At 31.9% G+C, this 20,999-nt stretch overlaps 1 protein-coding gene across 2 annotated transcripts in view; it reads left to right on the top strand.

Moving 5' to 3' along the window:
- Positions 1-436: 436 nt before the first annotated feature.
- Positions 437-20,999, top strand: part of LOC143193218 (patched domain-containing protein 3) — a 39,757-nt gene continuing 19,194 nt past the window's right edge. Inside the window, exons 1-9 of one of the 2 annotated variants that reach the window (XM_076399283.1) lie at positions 437-464; positions 723-1,105; positions 9,554-9,800; positions 16,626-16,699; positions 20,005-20,232; positions 20,288-20,459; positions 20,513-20,610; positions 20,665-20,785; positions 20,859-20,988. In XM_076399283.1, coding sequence (XP_076255398.1) covers positions 1,023-1,105; positions 9,554-9,800; positions 16,626-16,699; positions 20,005-20,232; positions 20,288-20,459; positions 20,513-20,610; positions 20,665-20,785; positions 20,859-20,988 — 1,153 coding nt within the window. In that variant the 5' untranslated portion in view covers positions 437-464; positions 723-1,022. Of the gene's footprint in view, positions 465-722; positions 1,106-9,553; positions 9,801-16,625; positions 16,700-20,004; positions 20,233-20,287; positions 20,460-20,512; positions 20,611-20,664; positions 20,786-20,858; positions 20,989-20,999 lie in introns of those variants that run through there. The other variant, XM_076399284.1, reaches the window with a different exon arrangement.

Raw genomic sequence — 20,999 nt, 5'->3', positions numbered from 1 at the left:
AATATAAGATTTCTTTTATTAATAAATAATTCCTAAATATATTACTTTAAGGTAAAGTCTCTAATTTTAATTTTCATCCGTTTAAGCGTAAATAAGATTCCCATTAAAGAGATATTTGAGATTATATTTTAACCGTTGGTCCTTTAATACATTACATTTGATAATAATACTTTAACTTGCTTTATTAGTTTTAATTTATAAACAGGCTACATAATATATATATATATATATATAGATAAATTAATGGTTGTTTAAAAAGTGTATACTTGGTTATATATATTTGAATTAAAATACATAAACTTAAAATATTTCAATTAAATTACATTCTTTGTCTTCGTTACCGGAAATTTAATGATTAACAAAACTTACTGTTTTATCTCTTGTGTGTATTACCCAGATTCAGACATATTAAAATAAATATATATCGTTTCATTTAACCTTAAATTATTCGTTACCAAACTATGGCAAGTATTATTGTTTTACTTTCTTTTATACTAAAACCTCATTTCTCGAATTACTTATTTTTAGATAGTATTAAACCACCACCAATTCTGCTTTGATAATTAGGATGCAGTTTTTTAATTACCAAAAAAAATTTAAAAATATATTTTAATATTAATTTTATGTAATCAGAAAACGAACATAGATTGTCACATAAAGCAGTTTGTTTTGATACCCTCGGGCTGATAACATATCTAATATAGATTTCCCTATTGTTTTAGATTTGAAATTTTAAACAAAAAGCATATATTAGACGACAGTCATGGTTAACCTTGACGGGGCAGTTCTGAATTATAGCTCATGTGAAACTTCGTCTTTAGTGCAGTTGAACAGATATGGATTCGCACGCTGCATATTGTTTTTATCACAGTTTTTAGACATTTGCTCGTCTATTTTAGTGTAGCCGTAGGTGCAAAAGTGGTTTAAGCGGTGGGAGAACCAAATATTATAGTCGAGTGATCGTCTTTCAAAGGTGATGTTTTCGCGCTTGGTTTACTATCATTGATCTATTTCAAAATAAAATGACTTGTCATATTTTTCGTACTACCTTTTTCCAAAATTTTACCTACAGCGTGGTTACTGCTACAGAGAGTTTTTTTTACAGGTGAGAATAATATTAAATCGTTTATTACATTTACATTATAACATGAAAATAATCACTATTTATATTTTGAAGTAATATTTTCTATTTTCTTTTTATATTTATATTATAGAAATATTGTCAGTTATCTATTTATACATATTTTAATTTGAAATAACTATTTTTATTAGACGAAAAAAAAACTATACTAGCATTATTAATAATTGTTATAATTAATAAATTTTTGCTAATATTAAAAAAATATTTACATAATGGAGGATACAAAATTCCCTTGGTAAAAGAAATGTAATACTATTTTATACAATTTCAGATAAAGGGATAAAAATAATTAACAACAGACCTTTTTAAATCAATTAAGTTAATTTACAGCTAAGCAATTATCAATTAAAAGAATCATTAATCACTTACAATAATTGGTTGGTAACTAAAGACTCTTAATGTAGTTTTAAAATGTTAGAAAATGGATTTTACAAAAAAAAAGAAAAAAAGACAATAAAAAAAAAGGAAATTACTTTAATTATATCATTATATCTAATGAATGAGCTCATAAAATGAGTATAAAATCGAAGTTTTATAAAGTGTATTGGTTCAATTTGTATCAATTCATATTATAAAAACATTTATCTGTTTTCTTTATTGTTTATTTTCAGCTTAATCAATAACTTTTTTCATATTGAAATGGTATATGAACTTTTAACTAGAATTAGTACATGCTATTTTTTGCTATTTGTTTATATTCGTACTAATAAAACTAATATAAATAATACTGATAAAGACAACAAACGGATATTTAGCTTTCAAAAATACGCCGGCTTGGTTGGCGCAGTGATAAAGGCGACGGGACGGTCCACCTACTGTTGTGATAGTCGCGGGTTCGAATTCTGCTGGGGTATGGTCGTAAATTTATGTTTGTGATTGTCCTAGCCAAGAGTGTAAAATCCCACAAGGAAAATGATCCCAGTTACACCAGTAACCAGGATGGGTGAGACGGATGTCTTCTGCGATGATGTCTAAGTTAATCACTCGCCAGTCGGTATGCTTAATGCCGAGGACCGTGGTTCTAAGCCCACGTTAAACAGTAGGTCCAGTCCAGATAAATAACCCTCGTTGGTAAAAGGAGACTTCAAAAGAGGACCATTCAAAATATAATCGAGTCTTTTTTTATAAAAACGTTTATGAACGACAAACTTAATAGTTATTTTTCTAAATATTAGTTGCATTTCTTTAGTTATGCATTTTTCTTGACAAATAGGCAACATTTTCATACCATTCTGGAAGAATTTCTTCGAGCTGTTCAGTTAATAATTGGGGGCAATACTAGAGTGGAGATCCATCAGCGACTCATATCTTCTACTTTTACCCCTTCTTTGAACTAAAAACATCAGGCTTTTACTAATGGGCATGCAACTACATTCGGTTTGAACTTCAGCTGATTTAACTCCAATCGACTTTCCAGAAGTAAAAAGCTTTTTATATTTGAACGCCCCTCGTAAATTTCAAAGTACCAAAGTTTGATATACTGTGGCGGGCGATGAGCATAAATTACTCATATTGTTTTACACATATGATTAATAACAATATATACAATATTCGTATAAAAACATATTGTTTGCCTTTTATTGACAAGAAAATAATATTTTTATCTGCAAAATATATTCTATTTTTTAACATAATGATTTATTCGTGGATACATTTGGTGCAACGTTTTCTATATTTCGTATACCAACATTTTTCGGCCGAACTATTTTATAACTAAGCTTTTATAACTATTTAGCTTTTTTAACACATTATCCTTTGGCCTTTGCTATGTTATTAATTAACGTATATCTCGCCAATAATTATTAATGGATGCCAAATATCATTTCGCCTTACATTTTAAGATAGCCAAACATTACTTTAGAGTTCATATAAGTTTGTGTTTATGGTCAACTGTAGGTTATTTCAGTAATTTCATTATGAGTTCATTCATTAGATATAACGATATAATTAAATTAATTGTCTGTTTTTTTGATTCTATTATTTTTCTTTTTTTTTGCCAAAAGGCACTTTCTAACATTTTAAAACTACATTAAGAGTCTTTAGTTATCAACCAATTATTGTAAGTGATTAATGATTCTTTTAATTGATAATTGCTAACCCGTAAATTAGGTTAATTGATTTAAAAAAATCTATAGTTGATTATTTTTATCTGTTCTGATATTGCAAATGTAAAATAATATGATTGAATTTCTTTATCAAGGGAATTTTGGATTTTCCATTATGTAAATTTTTTTTAATATTAGTAAATACATGTATTATTATATATTATAAATATATTATATAATATATTATAAAAATTATTACTAATGCTAATGTAAACTTTTTCGCAGCAGTTTCGTTCTTTTGAATTGAATCGACGTAGAGTCCACATGTTACTCGAAAAATAAGCCAATATTGTGGTCGGTATTTTCACAAATAAATATGTAATAGTTTTTGTGTAATAAAGGTTAAATTTTTTTTTATTTAAAAGTAATTGGGGTTTTCAATTTTTACTCTTAATATAATATACGGTTATTAAATAAAGATGGGTCGATGTTGAAATGGATTAAAGCAAGCTGTATTGCTGTTATTTTCTATGAAACACATTCATGTATTCGTAATGTATTATAGTGGGCCAGTTCTTCACCTCGAGGATAAAAAAATTGATACAAATCAGGCTTAGTTATATAAATATAGCAATAATGTCAACCGAACGACATCAGTTTTCAAGTAATCTGTTGATGTACGCTTTTTGGTCATTCGTCGGGGTTTGGGAGCAACCTACAAGGGGGAATCAAATATAAACGGTAATTTTGTAAAATAAATTTATTGATCAATGGTATTTACAAACTAAACATTTAACATTTTTCAGTATAGTCACTTCCGTGCTCTGCACACTTTTGCCATCGATTTAGCTTGAAAATTCCTTCTTTATTAAAAGTTTGAGGGCGAGTTGTCAGCCAATTGCGCACATACTCTTCTACTTCCTCATTGCTTTGAAATCTATTTCCTCCCAGTGATTCTTTCATGGGCGCAAAAAATAATCACAAGGTGACAAGTCAGAGCTATAAGGGGGGTGCTCAATGGTTTCTCAGCGCATTTCTTCCAATTTCTTCTTTGTCAAAACTCCGGTGTGTGGTCTAGCGTTGTCATGAAGAAATATGACGTCTCAAATGGGCTAGAATGGAATTAGATAGCTGATACCCAATTCTGTTGAGATTTCTTCAATCCTTAACCGGCTATCACCTTCAGTAAGCTCTCGAACAGCACGGATGTTGTCATTTTTGAGATTTGTTCGTGGGCGTCTAGCATGACTGTCATCTTCGACACGTTCTTGAAAATCCATCCCTGAATTCTCTGACCTACGTATACACTCGATTTTGAGAATGTAGCATTCCCAAATTGTACCTTCAAACGAGTGAAAATTTCCTCACGCTCAGTCATGGCTGTACTGCGGACAGAACCGAGCACAGCTGCCACCCATACTGGTTTTCCTCCAATAAACCAAATAATACTCGAGCATTCAATCTTCTAGATCAGAATTACGTGCTAAGCTAAATAGTCAAATTACCGTTTATATTTTGATTCCCTCTCGTACGTTGTTTTAAAAATGTTTAAATTTTTCTACGAAAGTACATTTCTGCAGGTACGATTGAATATAATTAAAAGTTGGTTGCGAGAACTTTAACATGTTTGTGATAATCCAGGCAACCCTCCGGCAAACCAGCTGAACTTCAATTATGACTGGTAGGGGGTTAAAATATTCAGGAATGTCTGAATATTTTTCAAATGGCTTCCAATAGTTTCTCGAGAGAAACAGGTTTATAATGGACTCCTCAATATGCTCGATTAGCCGAATTAACATTTCCGGTAATAGAAATGATTAAAACTTGTTTATAATAGTAAAAATGACTTCAATTCTCTTTACCCAGTGCTTCAGCCCCCAAGGTCTGCAAAACATTAATTTGATGAAAATCATTTTGTTGTTGTTTATGGTCAACTGTAAGTAATTCCAGAAACTATTAACTATGTTTTCTTCGTAAATATATGTTTGAATACTTTTATTTACTCTCCTAATAATTAATTTCAGGCTGAGTCATAACGAAGCGTAGTCCGGTTTAGCTAGTCGATCGATACATTTTGATTTAAACCATGAGCAACGTTTGAAAATACTCTTTTAAAATTATTGCGCTCAATGTTTCAGTACATGAATAAAGTATTAGGAACTTGCATGTATTTTAATTATTGGTGAAAATGCATAATATATATGCAAACAACTATTAAATCACCCAACTTAACTGTTAAATTCGATGGTTTTGACGTTATTCATATTTAAATTTCATTTATTGGCTTTTTGTTCAAACCACCGTGAAGTGCAGACGTACCTTTTAGAACGCTCTATTGTAAAAATACATTTGAGTGACTATTAGTGTCATAAAAGTGCCGGTCATAAAAAGTGAAAACCTAGTCTCAACCATTGTAGGGTGAGAACGTGATTTGAAACGTAAAATTTAAAATTTATTTTTTAGCAAGGCTCTACCTTCTAGGAATTTTCTTTCTTATTTTCGGAACGGTAAAAAGAGCGAATAAAATATGAAGCGCGTAAACTTAAAAATTTAAATTAAACATTTAATAGCTATTAAGTGATCTGTTGCAAGTTGTATACATGTGTGAATTACCAGGAGAGCATGCGACGAATGATTGCACGCGCAAAACACGTGACGATAAAGTAAAATGCGTCAACTGTAACGGTGACCATGCTGCTAATTATAGGGGATGCCTAGTCTATAAAGCGTTGTCCTAAATACACACACGGAGTAACCAACAATCAGACTCAACCTAATATGCAGACAACGCCAATCACCACTGAACCTGTAAGTACTATTAGTAAATTAGAGGAAATGATGGGTAAATTTATGGAGCAAATGAGTACGATGATGAATTTACTCACCGTCGTCGTTACCAAGCTAGCCTAATGACTGATAGCCATGACAGAAAATACAAAATAGCCGTCTGGAACGTAGATTAGATTTTATATTTTCAGCGCCCAAACACTACAGAAAATCTGGCAAGCAATAAAACTGAAAAACATGTTTAGACAATTCGTGTGGTAGCCATTTGCACTCTTTTTGAACCTTTCCTATTATATGTCCTCCTGGAAATAGTAGTTTCATTAATTGTTAATCTGTCTGAATGTTCTGAAAGTTAATCTGTTTGAGGTGGATTTTTGTCCAATAAGTCTTACAATTTTTAGTCAACTTCAACTTTCTAAAAGTATTTGATGGTCTTCAATAGTAAATTTTTAGAATCCCATGATTAGCGTCTGTATACACTGAATATCCCACTAACACTATTAAATGGAAAACTATTATATTATATAGAGAAATATCAAAGCCATCGAGTTTACAAATTAGATTAGGTTGTTTTACATTGGTACTTGATTGGTGGTTGTTACATTCATAATTTTATCAATTCGTTTTTTTTCAGCAATATATATCGCTGATTAAAATACATGCACACCCGCCTAATAACACCTTTCAAATTTTCAGGGAAATAGACACAACTTCTTCTGATAAGATGAATTGTCCAATTTTAAAAATTCTGTCACAGATCCGGTACAATTTGAGTCAGCTGGCCAAAGAAGTTAGTATCGCTCGTCGTTGGTGGAATGAAAAAGTCTGAATTAATGACTTTTCTGCCCCAAAGTCGATAACAAATAGTAACTTTTTGTGAATGAATTTTCACCTCGTTACTGTTCCATCAAATACCAGACAAATATTGGTTCCAAGGATTTTAAAGTAGTGAGTTTGATAACAATAAAGTTCGAAGACAATGATTTACGATAATCATCACATAGAACTCGGTTAGAATAGAATTTAAAATAACTACTCTATCAAAAAAACTCTCAAGATCCATCGACGTATTAATTAAACCGAAATATACACTAAGAGCTTCAGTTTATAATTTAAACAAAGAACTGTTAAAGTGATTTTTTTGAAGTAGTATAAATAAAATTATAAAGCAAGCACAATCGATGCCACATTTTGTTAATAATTAAGTTAAATTATAATAGATTTAAATCGTGATCATCAGCCCGATGTAGCTGTAAATCTTATTTCTCCAATGGAAGTTGCCATAAAAATTGATAACAACCTCAATCCTAAAAAGGCTCTTGGAATTGATGATATTTCACCTGGATTATTAAAAGAGCTGTTAAGAAAAGCAATAATCATGTTGACATATATATTCGATGCCTGTTTGAGACTGAACCATGCTCCGGGATGTCTTAAGGTTGCTCGAATAATTATGCCTAAAAAACCTGACAAACCAGCGAACAAATTGGATCTTATAGGCATATTTCGCTACTATCCTCGATATTAAAATTATTTGAGAAACTGCTGTTAAAACGTATTTATAGACTATAGATAACTTATAGATAACTACCATTTATAGATATACCAGATTTCCAGTTTGGATTTCGAAATCACCACTTGACAATTGAGCAAGTGCACAGTGGCTGTGTGAAAAGGCATTCGAAAAAAAAGAAATACTGCCCTGCAATATGCCTAGACGTCTCACATGCTTTCGACAGGGATTGCCATTTGGGATTTATCTACAAAATGAGCAAGTTGCTACCGCATGAATCTATGAGTCTCGCATGAAGGGGCATTCTTAACATTTAAACCTATTTTGACTGAAGTTCCACAGTGTAATGTCTTGGAACCACCCCTATATCTACTTTATATTGCTGTTATTCTAATAACAAAAGAAACAGTAATTGGAGCATTTGCCGATGACACAGTTATCATGGCAAAATATCTATCTCTGTCTGTAGGCTGTAGAAAGTACAAGTAGCGGTCAACAAGATCTACAAATGGACTAGAGACCGAAAAATACAACTTAATAGCTCCAAATCTGTCCACGTTAATTTTACGTTGCGGCGAAATGACAAAAACCGATTCCTTAAGCAGAATAAGCTAAATACCTCGGAATATATCTTGATGATAGGTTAAATTGGAAACATCATGTTAGACAAAAAGTAGAGCAGGTTAGACTCAAAGTCAAGCAACAGTACCGATTAGTCCAAAGATACTCTCAACTTGAGCTAAAATCAAAGAGATTGGTTTATCAGTCAATCATAGCGAATTTGGATTTATGGGGTGCAAATATGGGGTTGCACTAAAACATCAAACCAACTAGTAATACAACGCAAAGCCAAAACAAGTTCTACGATTGATTACTAATGCTTATCGCTACGTAACCAACGAAAAGCTGCACGATGACCTCGAAATCAAATGGAGATCACGAAGTGATCCAAGATTTCGCCTTAAAAAATGAAATAAGGTTGCTAAGTCACAGCAACGTAGAAGCAATACAGCTACTGGACAACACGCATGATACCAGAATATTGGAGCGAACCAATCCACATGAATGTGTTTAGTTTATAAGTGTATTCTTAACTTTAGCTTAAGTAGATTAGTTTTATTTTAATTTGGAAAATACATACTGATGTATTAATGCCATACTCATCTTGCTTGTATATTAATACAAGTGCAACAGAACAATAGTAATAAATTAATTTGTAAATTAAGATTGTACTAAGCATATCTAATGTAAGATGTCAATACAAAAATTTTGGATAAATAGAAACATTTAAGGAAAAAATGGATTTACAGAAAAACAGGCCTACTCACACTTTTTTCGGCATGCTTAAAAAAAGACTTTCGATGAAAACAATTTCCATTAAACTAATGATTTGTACACCTTCCGGAAAACCTGTAAAACATTGAACTAAAGAGAATTAAGTATTTTAAGAGAGAAGTCAATTTTACAATTATAAACCAGTTGTAATTTCTCTTTCGGAAGTAATACATACAATTATTAAGTAATACATTATAAAGTAATATTATATGTATTAAGTAATACATTAAAAAGGTCAATATTCAATCTTACCTCTAGAACCATACCTTCGAAGGAAAATTTCAACCTTTATAAAATAATGTAGGTTATTCCCAAACGCCGAAGAATGATCAAAAAGGCTATATCAAAAGATTACTTGAAAACTGATGTTCTATTTGTATCAATTTTTTTATTCTCGAGGTACAGAACTGCTCCAGCTTGTTCCGTTATATCATATAGTTTCTTAGTGTATCTCGAAGAGTATCTTGTTGACGTAATTGATAGACGCAATGTTATTGTAATCACCGTCACAATACCTTGCAATTTGTCAAGATAGTGACCATTATAATATTCAGTTGAATATTTGTATTATATATATATATATATATATATATATATATATATATATATATATATATATACAGAAGAATATATAGAATATATGTATTATTAACATAAAGTTTAATTTAGACTTTTAGTGTTTGTAGAACAATTTGTGTTTCAATTTGTACAACTTGGATATGTATTTTGCAGGCTAGGAATTGCAATAGCAAAACAGCCAATTAAGACCATTATATTATGCTGGCTTGTGGTTTTCCTAGGCGCACTTGGCTTCCTAAGATTTCGTCAAGAAAAAAATCCCTTAAAACTTTGGGTTCCACCTCACACCACCTTTATACGCGACTCCGAATGGCTGATAAAAACCTTTCAAAGGGGTTTCAGCGACGAAGCGGTATCGTTAGTGGCAGAAGATGTACTCACTCCAGAAGTTATTTTAAAGGTAAGTGTAGTAAGGTTTTAGCAATGTTATATGGAAAAATGAATAGTGTTTTGTGTCATGTGGAGTAACTTTACGGGTACTATACGTAATTTTTAGGAAATTGCTTCCAAAGTAAAGTAGAATAAACAACGTTTATTCTAATGCACTAAACATCTGCCAGTAATAACAAAACAAATATTTAATTCTAATAATAATTTTTATTTTTATTAAAACTATTGATTATCAAGGATAATTTGGATTCTTGCTCACATCTTAACTTCATCATCCTTAATCATCTACTACATAACAGGTCAATCAAAAAGTCCCCGGCCTACCATAGTAAAACACATTTTTTTGGCAAAATTAGTTTTCTTTATTCAACATAATTCCCTTCAAGAGTAATACACTGATTATAGTAACCTCCAACTTTTCGATACCATTTTTGTAGTACGATTTGTCCTTTGCTTGAAAATAGGCCTCAGTTTTGGCGATCACCTCTTCATTCGATGAAAATTTCTTTCCAGCGAGCTTCTGAGAACAGGAAATAGTCGCTGGGGGCCATATCTGGAGAATACGACTTGTTACACGGTGCATTGTCTTGGTGAAGCAGCACTTTCTATTTCTTCAAATGCGGCCGTTTTTCCGCGATTTCGTCCTTCAAACGGTCCAATAACGCTATGTAATAGTCGGTGTTGATGGTCCTTCATTTTTCAAGGTAGTCAATGAAAATTATTCCATCCGCATCCCAAAATACAGACGCCATAACCTTGCCAGCCGACTGTTGCGTTGTCCCACGCTTTGGAGCGGGTTCATCGTGTGCAGTCCAGTCGGGTAACTATCGATTGGACTTCGGAGTGAAATGATGGAGCCATGTTTCATCATTATCACATATCGACGCAAAAACTCGGATTTATTACACTTGATCATCTTTAAACACTGCTCCGAATGATCAACTCGTCGTTGTTTACGGTCATTCAAAATAATTTTGTGGATTTTTAAAATATTTTCGGTAACAACCTCTTTTGGGCGTCCACTACGTTTACCGTCTTCGGTGCTCATTTCACCACGTCTAAACTTGACGTGCAGCTGGTAAAACAAACTTATAAATTGATAAAACCAATTGGTCTTGCTATGCTCGTAGGTGTAATTTGTTTTAAAGCTAAATCAAAGTGCCAATCAGTGTTTTAAAAATTCATAGATTCAGTCTTTAATCATTTTCATATTTCAATAATTTTTGTTGTTTTATTAACCTATTTCAAAATTCTACGAGGAGGTTCTACGTTTGACTGCATATATTTTCTTTAATGTATGTTCGGCTATTTCTTCGATTGCATTGGAGTTGAGTTTTAAACATTTTTTGAAAGTACTCACATACATCTAAACAATTTCTGCTGTTGTTCATTTCGATTTTCCTTTTCCGATCAACTTCTTGCCTCTATTAATATGTGCTCTTAAAAACTACAAGGACTATAGCGAATTTTCATTCTAGAAGGCAAAAATATACTTACATTATACATTTTATTTGACTTTTGGATTGGTCAGTTTAAGGTGACGTTTCATTAAAAATTAAAAAAATTCAAAAATAAATAAACAAAAATAATAAAAATTACTTGTTTATTCCAAAAGTATATGCGCATCTTATTATTTTTTATTTTGGAGTTGGATGATCATTATGTACTGTGCAATTACAAGGTTTTAAATTTTTAAAAATATCTGACAGAAAATGTGTTGGCATGGCATATCGCGAGATAAAATAAAAGAAATAGCTTAAAGACCTACTACCAGTATGAGAAAATATTTTTAGCCAAAAAATTGAACCGACTTAACTTTAAACTTAAAAAAATAATAAATTAGGAACAAAACAAATCTAATTTGTTGCTCGGCACCGACTTCAAATTGATCAGTTGGTAGTAGTTAAAATAATTTTGTAAATACATAAATAGGTTTAGGTAGGTATTAAGCTAAATTGTATGTATATAGTAGAATATACAAACATGTAGTAGATAGTTAAATAGTTTTTTGTTTATTTTTATTTAGTTATTACCACGATTATGTATATATTTTATTTTAAAGTGTTTTTTCGTGTTAAAAATCGGAGTCGGTTCAATTTTTTTTATTGAAAACATTTAATTTTTCTCATTTTAATGTTAGATATGTACTCAATAAATTACGTACTTATTTTATTAAGTATTACAATGGATAGCCCAAGTAAAAGTGCAGCCCGTATGAGGAAAAATAGGAATCAAGAAACACCGATTGAAAATAAGAAACGCTTCAGGCCCCGGGGTCTGTTAGCTAGTCTAGGTGATTTGACAAATGTTCCAACAAAACTAAAACAAGAAAATTGCTGCACCTATTTGGAATCGAACCCGCGACGTTCGTGTGGGAGCTTAAAGTTCTAACCATTATACCATAGAAACACTTGCCTACAATATTTCTACGACTTCTCATATGATATGGTTAGTGCTTAAAATGCCAACTGAATAGCTTTTGCACTGAACTACTTCCGATTTTTCGTCACATCAGTTCAGCAGTAACATTATACACAAATATCTGATTATTTTAGATAAAAAATATGTGAAAGCTTTGTACGTGCATTTGAAATGTGAGGGTTTCCCTCGATTTCCCCCGTCCCCCCATCAGATCCTTCTTGGTTCCAATGGGACCACCTTGCAAGTGCAATCTTAAGAATAAAAAGGGAAAATCGGTTCATAATTGACGGAGAAATCGGCGAACATATATTAAAAAATATATATAGTGGAAGATAGAACCTTTCTTGAAATCGGTTAATAAAACAATTTTGTTGGAGTTTGGAGCATGAGATAACGGTCATACATTTCGGGGGATTCTTAATATTATCAACCCATTTTTTAAAGACAGCTAGATACTTTTTCATAGATTTCAAGGAAACCTATGCATCCGGGTACAAAACATTCCTAGATCGAGGACTCATTTTACTTATGTTGTACTACCGACTAATGTTATATTAATGAACTAATGACTACTAATTTAATCACTAAACCGTATAAAAAACTAAGCACATTCTACGTAAGGCACCCTGAAAATGGCACCCAAGACAACCAATAAATAATAAACGCGCCATAGAAACAAAATCAACAAATCAAAAGCCTTCGCGGCTTTTAGCATAACAATTAAAACAAGTAATAAGTTTAAAGTAGTGATATCTAGATATCGGACGTCGCGAAACGGTTCTCGAAAATATAAAGTTGAATCTCTATTTTGTAGGCTTTAACCAGTTGTGTGCACTTGCTGCGTACAGTTACCCCACATGACTCTATAATAAGTACAATATATTAGGTGCTTTCATGTCTCGATAATTTTTTTCACTTTGGCATTTATCAAGGTCAATACATCTATTGAAATAAATTGGCTATAATCAAATTTTTTTCTATAATTTTCTATAACTTTTTTCTACCTTTTGGGCACCATGATGTTACCGTGTCTAAAGAAAGTTTAGCAGCGATCCAATCACCGATCTTTTTTCACACTTCTTCACCATTTTGTATGCACAATGTGCCACTAATCATAGTGCATCCATCTGAACAAATGGTAATCTGAAGTTGCTATGTCTGGTAAATACGTTGGTTATGGAAGAACTTTCCATTCGAACTGCAACTGTGTACGCTTCACAAGTCATGCAACGCGTAGCTGAGCGTTGTTATGCGAATGGATGACTCTGCGTCAGTTATTATTTTGCAACAACACTTCATTCGATTTGTTTAACTGTCGTCGGTATATATCTACAGTTACAATTTCATTCGGGTTAAGCAGTAAATCATAATAAGTATATGCCACTATAAAATATCCTTATATTGCTTCGAAAATAATGAAACCTCGATGATGAAACGTTCCGAAATTACATTTTCAATGAATTCGTGTGGTAGTCATTTTTCCTCATTTTGAATCTTTCTCATTATATTAATCATGAATCTTTGGAAACAGCTGATTCAACAACTGCTAAACTCTGATTCAAAAACTGAAACTTCTATGAATCGTTAAGCTGGGTTTTCGTATAAGTCTTACCAATTGGACTTGTCAGTTCTTCAAACTTTCTGGTTCTATGGGCGCTACTTAGTCACTGATATAAATCACGACCTTTAAATCGTTCAGTCTAAAAGGAATAATTGTTATCTATAGCATGAATATGATAGAGCAGGATCACCATAAGTTTCTAAAGGTTTTGGCAGCAGCTGATTCCTTCAAATCAAACGACAAAAGCAATGAATATTGAACATACGCAATAACACTAAGTGAAAAACTGTTATTTTATGTAGAGAAATATCAATACCATCGAATTTAACTATTAGGTTAGCTTATATAACAGTCGCTATAAAGATACTTCGCATTTTCATGCAAGCACCTAATATAAAGGAATAATATAAGTGTAGGAAAAATAAATAAACATTTTCAAGGTTTAATTAAATTTCTACAATATTGTTCTACAAATACCTTTATATTTAACAAATTAGTCTTATCACGTTATACCTCTCGTGAATAGGTGAATTTCTAACATGTTCCTTTAAAAAATAAACTTACCATTACGAATTGCATTTAGAATGGGTGGAGAAGAAAACATTAACTTACATGTTTCTCTAAAAACAACTGTATATAGAAGCAGAATTGTTTATAATCATTTTACAAAAATTAGCATGGAACAATATCCCAACAGCAAAATACAAACTACCAAGGATTAACTACCCTTGAGAAATTAGAAGGCTCTTAGCAAGAAAGCGTAAAGCAGAGAAAATAGCAACAAAGCAGTGCTGATTAAACTGTACTAAATCAACAACTCAAACAGAAAATTCGAATTGCGAAAAATGAAATGTTTTATTTTAATTTCTCAGGAACTTCCACGGTCAAGGATCACAATATTATCTTTGGAGGGCAGTTAAAAAATTAAAAAGACTAAAATACTAAAACTCGCTGATCCGCAAAGAAAATAGAGAATTGGCAAACAAAGAAAGCGAGGATGCGGAATTATTTGCTGTTAGTAGATACTTTCCAACCTCACCCTTATCTAATCCAAAGGGAAATGAACAGTTGCGAACCCAATTAATCCAAAGGAAATCGCCAACGAAATTCATAATAATGTCAATACCATATGTAAATTATTCGAGAAGCTATTCTTAAACCGCTCCAAACTAAATATTAAAGAATATCAACTCATTCCGGCTTACCAGGTTGGATTTAGAAACTAACTTTTGAAAAAAGGGATATTTGTTCAGCCATATTTTTAGACGTGAACTTTGATAAAGTATGGCATAACCGCGTTTAATACAAGTTGGCAAACAAATGTCTTAGGCAGATGAGTCAGATCCTCAAATCCTATATCTCCAATCGTCATTTTAGAATAATATATGTTTGATACGAATGCTTGATCATGATTTTAGTTACTCTATACTAGTGATATCCCTAAATGTAAAGAAGTAACAATGGCCACATTTATTGATGATGCAGCACTACTCGCTACATTTAACAGTAGTGACACAACTGTAAATGGCGTACAAATGTTAATAGCATTACTGAGTGGACCAAGAAATGCCGAATAAAATTGAATGTTACCAAGTATACGCTTGTAGATATCACATAGAAAAAAATAGACTACCTACCAATGATGATGGACTCTAGAGTAATTCCGTAAGCGAACATAGTTACATATTTGGGCATGACAGTGGAATTTTCTATGAGGCTCAAAAAAAATGAGGTGGTTGTTTGGACGACAGTCAGGATTAACATTCCACAATAAAATGTTATTATACAAACTAACGTTGGTGTCATTGTGGACCTACGATGTGCAATTATGGTGTACAAATAGATCAAACATTAACATGATTAGTATTAATCCAATAGTTTCCAAAACAGTGTTCTTCGCAGTTAACTCTCAAGGAACCTTATAAATACAACTTACCAATGGAATTACCTGGAGGTTCAAAAGAGAAAAATCCTTTGAACTAACATAGTTATGTATGAAAACTGTGCCTTGTTTTAGAACTATGTATAGTACACCAGTGGGAATACATCCATTAAATGTTAATTGAGTTTAAGAAAGGATTTAAGGAAATTACTAGATAGTCCTAGTTAACAACTAATTGTAATATGTGTGCAACGTGCTTTTAAATAAATTAAAAAAATTAGAAGCAAGAAAATATTAATCAATATTAAATAGATGAAGAAAGGTTTTTTTATAGAACCGAAAAATAAAACAATATATAATAAGTACGTTGAAAAATGTCTAAACTACTACATATGGTAGATACGGTAAAGCCCTTTAATGTTTTGTTTCTTGACGACTCTATTGAAATACTATGTTTTAGTTATCAACGATTATTTTTCAGCTGGTTTTTCGTAACCCCATCCATCCATTTTGACACAATAGGCCCAGGCATAAATGGTTTCATTAGGTCATAAGAAATCTATATGCAATGTATCAAGTTAAATGCTGGTCTGCAAATATCTATCATAATTTTTTTCAGATAAGTTTTTATCGTGTGTAACAACTCACCCGATCAATGGAGAATTTAATACTGTACTGTTTTCTATTTTTACTTTAGTACTGTTCTATTTTTTTTTGTTAATTGGCGTAATGTCAAATTGTCCAATTTTTTAATAAAGCTACTAGCATTTAAACGTTTTCTTATGTCACAGTTTGATGCAAGGTCAATTTCCGAAAACGTCGCCAAAATAGAGCGTGTCCAACATATGGTTTACGTTGATCAAAAATTAATGAATAACAATCTCTTAGAAAATACAACTTTTAAAATGTGGATTTCTTTTTTACACGCCTAGCATTATTTGTTTAATTAACTATTTTATTTTTATTTATAGTTAGCTAATATTCATAGTACAATAATGAACGCAAAAACGGAAAGCAATATTACGATGAATGACGTATGTTTTAGGTTAGTATAGTAGTTGTGTGTTATTTTAATTTTGAGGGATTTCTGTGAATTTTGTGTACTGTAAAGTTTTAAAATAAAAACTTTTAATTTACTTCAAAACTATTTTAACAGAAAGAAGCGGCGACCTGTTGAAACAAAGGTTTTAATATAAAAGAAATACACATCACTCATCACATTTCAGAGAACACCAGTCAATAGAGTCAATAGCTCATAACAGCTGTTCTAATGCAATTCATTTTTGGCGGGCATGCACCTTGAACTGCAAGCTCCTACGTAAATTCGAGTAGACCAAGTTATTCATAGCAACTTTTTCTGTACCAGAAATTTACAGGGTAGAGATGTTCTTCACTGTTTATTCGGCGTGCATGTTTCTTAATTCCAATAGTCCACGGTTAGGGCACTTTGACTTAACTTAGCAACTTCTATTCACCTTTGGTCATCTTATAGCCTGAATTGAAATGTTTTGAATCAACATCACTAAACCATTTCAAGAACTACTTTGAGTAACTGCATAATTATTGAAATCCAAAGTGATATTATCTTCTCCGGCTTATTAATTTACTTGAAAACCTTTTTATTTTAACGGAAAGAACTAAAAGTTTTACTGAATCGACGGTACAGATATCTTATGAGTCAATCTTATTTTCTTATTTATAATATTATTTTAATGTAAACGAAACCCTTATTTCTAAACATTGTACTCATTACATCTCACAGTCGAACAAACATAGCGGTTTTTTTTTGAGATTTCAACTCTCGAGGAGACTGCTCAACAAATACGCTGCTGTTGGTGCAACAGGACTTCCAACATTCTTTACCCATTTTCACCAGTGTTACTTAATTGTTCATTTTATACTCCACAGATCATTCTGCATTATTTTTCATGTCTGATTTTTAAGACTTATTTTTTTCTGTTCTATCTAAAAATCGATTTCGCTATGGAAAATTTCTGAGAAAGTCATCCACCAATCATTTGACAGACATATCTAAACCAGCCGTAAAGGAAACAGGCAACAACATGTATTGCTGCAACTGTCGCTGCTTTGAATCCCGCAATGACACGATTGTCATATGGATCCAATAAGTCGCCACATTTTCCGCAAAATAAAATAGTTTTAAAGTAAAATAATAGTTTTCGGTTTTAAACCCTTTCTTTTTGTGCCTTTTGTACTTATACAACTGCAACTCGCTTAAAATCCTTGCTTCCATCAGCTTATTTCTTCTGAAGTTCTATGCATATATATAATATGTCTTATAGTTGTTACAGACTTAACTATCTTCTTTTTTTAATATTCGAACTATTTGTTATCGTTTTGTGCCATGCTGACGATATACTAGGCTGTGAATTGATCAATTTCATCGTCGTTAATCAGTTTGTCATGATTTTCCTTAAATATCTTAGTAATGTTTCTAATTGTAAGATATATTTTATTAATTGTATAAGAAACAACGCTACACAAATGTCGAAGTCAACACTACAAATGTTTTTCAACTGATAATTAAAAACCATTTTTATTTTTCCAAATCTATTTTGTCAGTCCTACAAAGCTTAATCAAATCCCTCAAAAATAATTACAAGCTTACTATTATAAAGGGTGTTTTTAGAGGTTATAGAACGTTAAAATGAAATAAAATACAAATAAATTATATATATTTACATGAAATTAACTTTATTTAGTAAACTTTGCAATTTGTATTCGAATATGAATTCTGCCATATAGGTAAAAACGCAGTGAATACCGTCTTCTAAGGCTTTTTGTTGTTAACCAACGACTTGACATATCTTGCATGTTAAATATTAAACATGTCCATCCGTATCCTTTTTCTTTACGAGTTAGATATATATTACGACCCCTTGTTAAAACGACACCTTTTTCACATCCAAATTATTCTGTTCAGTAATAGTCAGTAATTATTATTCCCAACTGTGAGCTTCAAGCTGGTATCTTTTTTCAGGAAGTACGGAATAGTTTATTGTTACAAATTATCTCCCGCCGATATTAGAGAATCTTTTCGATAGCTCTCGTAGTGCAACAGCTCTCAAAGCTCTTTTGTTTATATTATTAGCACCAGCGATTCACAAACTGGCGCTACTAACTCTTAATATATTATGAGGTTATGAAAGACGATGGTTTTGTTCAGATCTTTCTAACTCGATCTTTTAAACATGAATGTTTTCCCTTATATTTTCCGGCGCATCCGAGAGCATACATAGCCCATCTTTAATGTAATCAAGCCATGTAACTACGTATTAATATAAGGATTATCTTCACTCCAAATGCGACAATTGTAGTTTGTTGATCAACATTATTACAATATTAACCATTCAACAAAAACATGAGCTTCATCACCGTCAATAATTTTTTATGAAAGTTGAAATCAGCAGTATTCAGGTTTTGACAAATATATCAACAGCACACCCTTCTTATACCACTTGGATTTTGTAAACATGCAACCAAGGTATTTCTGCCAAATCTTCCATATAATAGATTGGTGGTACTTTATGGCTCATATTTATATGACGGATATTCTCCGGCCTCAACAGTATTTTTCAGATCGCTGTCGCGATGTTGCTCATTGCGTCTTCTGAAATCTGTGATGAATTCGTTGATCGTTCATTTAACAGACATGTCCAAACTATTGTAATATGCGTCTTTGGATTTATTCCTCAACTGTTCTCTAATCGCATCGCATCTTAAGAAGATAACTTTATCTCCAATATGATCGTTCCAACTAAAGAGATAGAGAAAAAGAGAATTTTAATATGGGCAAATATTTAGACAGCTAGTATTTAGAAAATGTAGTGGCTGTGTTTTATATCTAGTTATACTTTAGTGGCTTCAGCCGTTTTGAAGTACCTGAAATTTATTTGTCGTTTCAATGTGAAAGTTCTGATGTTCAGGACTCCTTTTGGAAAGAGATAAGCGTTCGAAAAAGATGTATTTGAAAAATCTTCTCAAAGTGAATAGACACAAATTTATTTCTTGGGCACGAGAGCTGATGGACTTATTTGGCCCATCCTACAACAACTTCTGTACGCATGTACGTCTCTGTGGATACCTGTTATTATTTAGAGTATGGTGCGATATATTTCTTGAATAAAATGATGCAAATTAATGAACAGTCACATTTATAAATTGTAAATTTGCAACCGTTATCCAGGCGTTAATCTGTCTTCTATATAAAAATGGTAATGTGAACTAATCATAAATAATCACTGAAAACAATGTTACTAAAAGTTCCATACCTCTAAAAACACTATAAAAATACCGCCATACATTCGTCTATATTTTCATTTATTTTAGGATACCAAAAGTGAATAGAAAATTAGTGAAATTTCTGATGACTGATAACGAATATCAGATCGATCCAAGTACAGAAATGAATGCAGCTTTATACTGTAGTTTTGTGGAGGCTATGAAGACTGAATGTTATACTAAAAGCCTCTTACAGTTGTGGGATTATAATCTAACAAGAATCTCTACACTATCCAAAGCAGATATTCTGAATGATTTAAACACTTATGATAAAAAGTACGATGTTTTATTTACAATGAATAATGTAGTTGATAAATTGATGATATTACAGTTTGATATTCGGAAAATTAGAAAGTTATGAGGATTTATTAGGAGGAATAGAAAGAAATAGCACAGGGCATATTATCAGGGCACGAGCTATACAAAATTATTGGTTATTGTTAGTCAATTTTTCTTCAGTCGACATGGACAAAGCTGGAAATATGGCTGGCACTGGTGAATGGGTACGCGTCAAGGCACACATTTATTAGATATAAATTGTATCGATATTTTCTAGGCCTCCGAAGAAGCTCTCGAATGGGAAATAAAATTTTTAGAGATTATGAAAAACTTTTCTAGTAACATCGATGATTTTTATTATTTCGCTGGGAGAAGGTGATTAAATTTATATTTTCTTAGAATGGAATACATTTATTTGTTTTTTTTTAGTTTTGGGGATATTAGCAATAACTCGATGCTTCAAGATATGGATATATTGTGCCTGGGTGTTTTCATTATGGTGATTTACGTCCAGTTTGTCATATCCAAGTTTAATTGGCTTGAAGCAAGGGTAGGGATATTATTACGTGGGACATAGAAATAAAACGCTTTGAAAAAACATACTAAACATCACAATAAATTAGATTGTTTTAGGTTCCGCTGGTCTCATGGTAATCGGAATGGGATTTGTTGTTGGAGCAGGACTATGTTCTTTGTTTGGCGTTTTTTATGGACCCGTTCATTTGTCGCTGCCGTTTTTACTGATGGGCTTAGGTAATTAATAA

Source organism: Rhynchophorus ferrugineus, unplaced genomic scaffold (assembly GCF_030347505.1).
Source record: "Rhynchophorus ferrugineus isolate W39M unplaced genomic scaffold, kcgeb_rfMv2 rfM3, whole genome shotgun sequence".
In the NCBI taxonomy this organism is placed as follows: domain Eukaryota; kingdom Metazoa; phylum Arthropoda; class Insecta; order Coleoptera; family Curculionidae; genus Rhynchophorus; species Rhynchophorus ferrugineus.
Note: the sequence above shows the minus strand (reverse complement) of the source record. Positions and strands in the feature narration are given on the sequence as shown.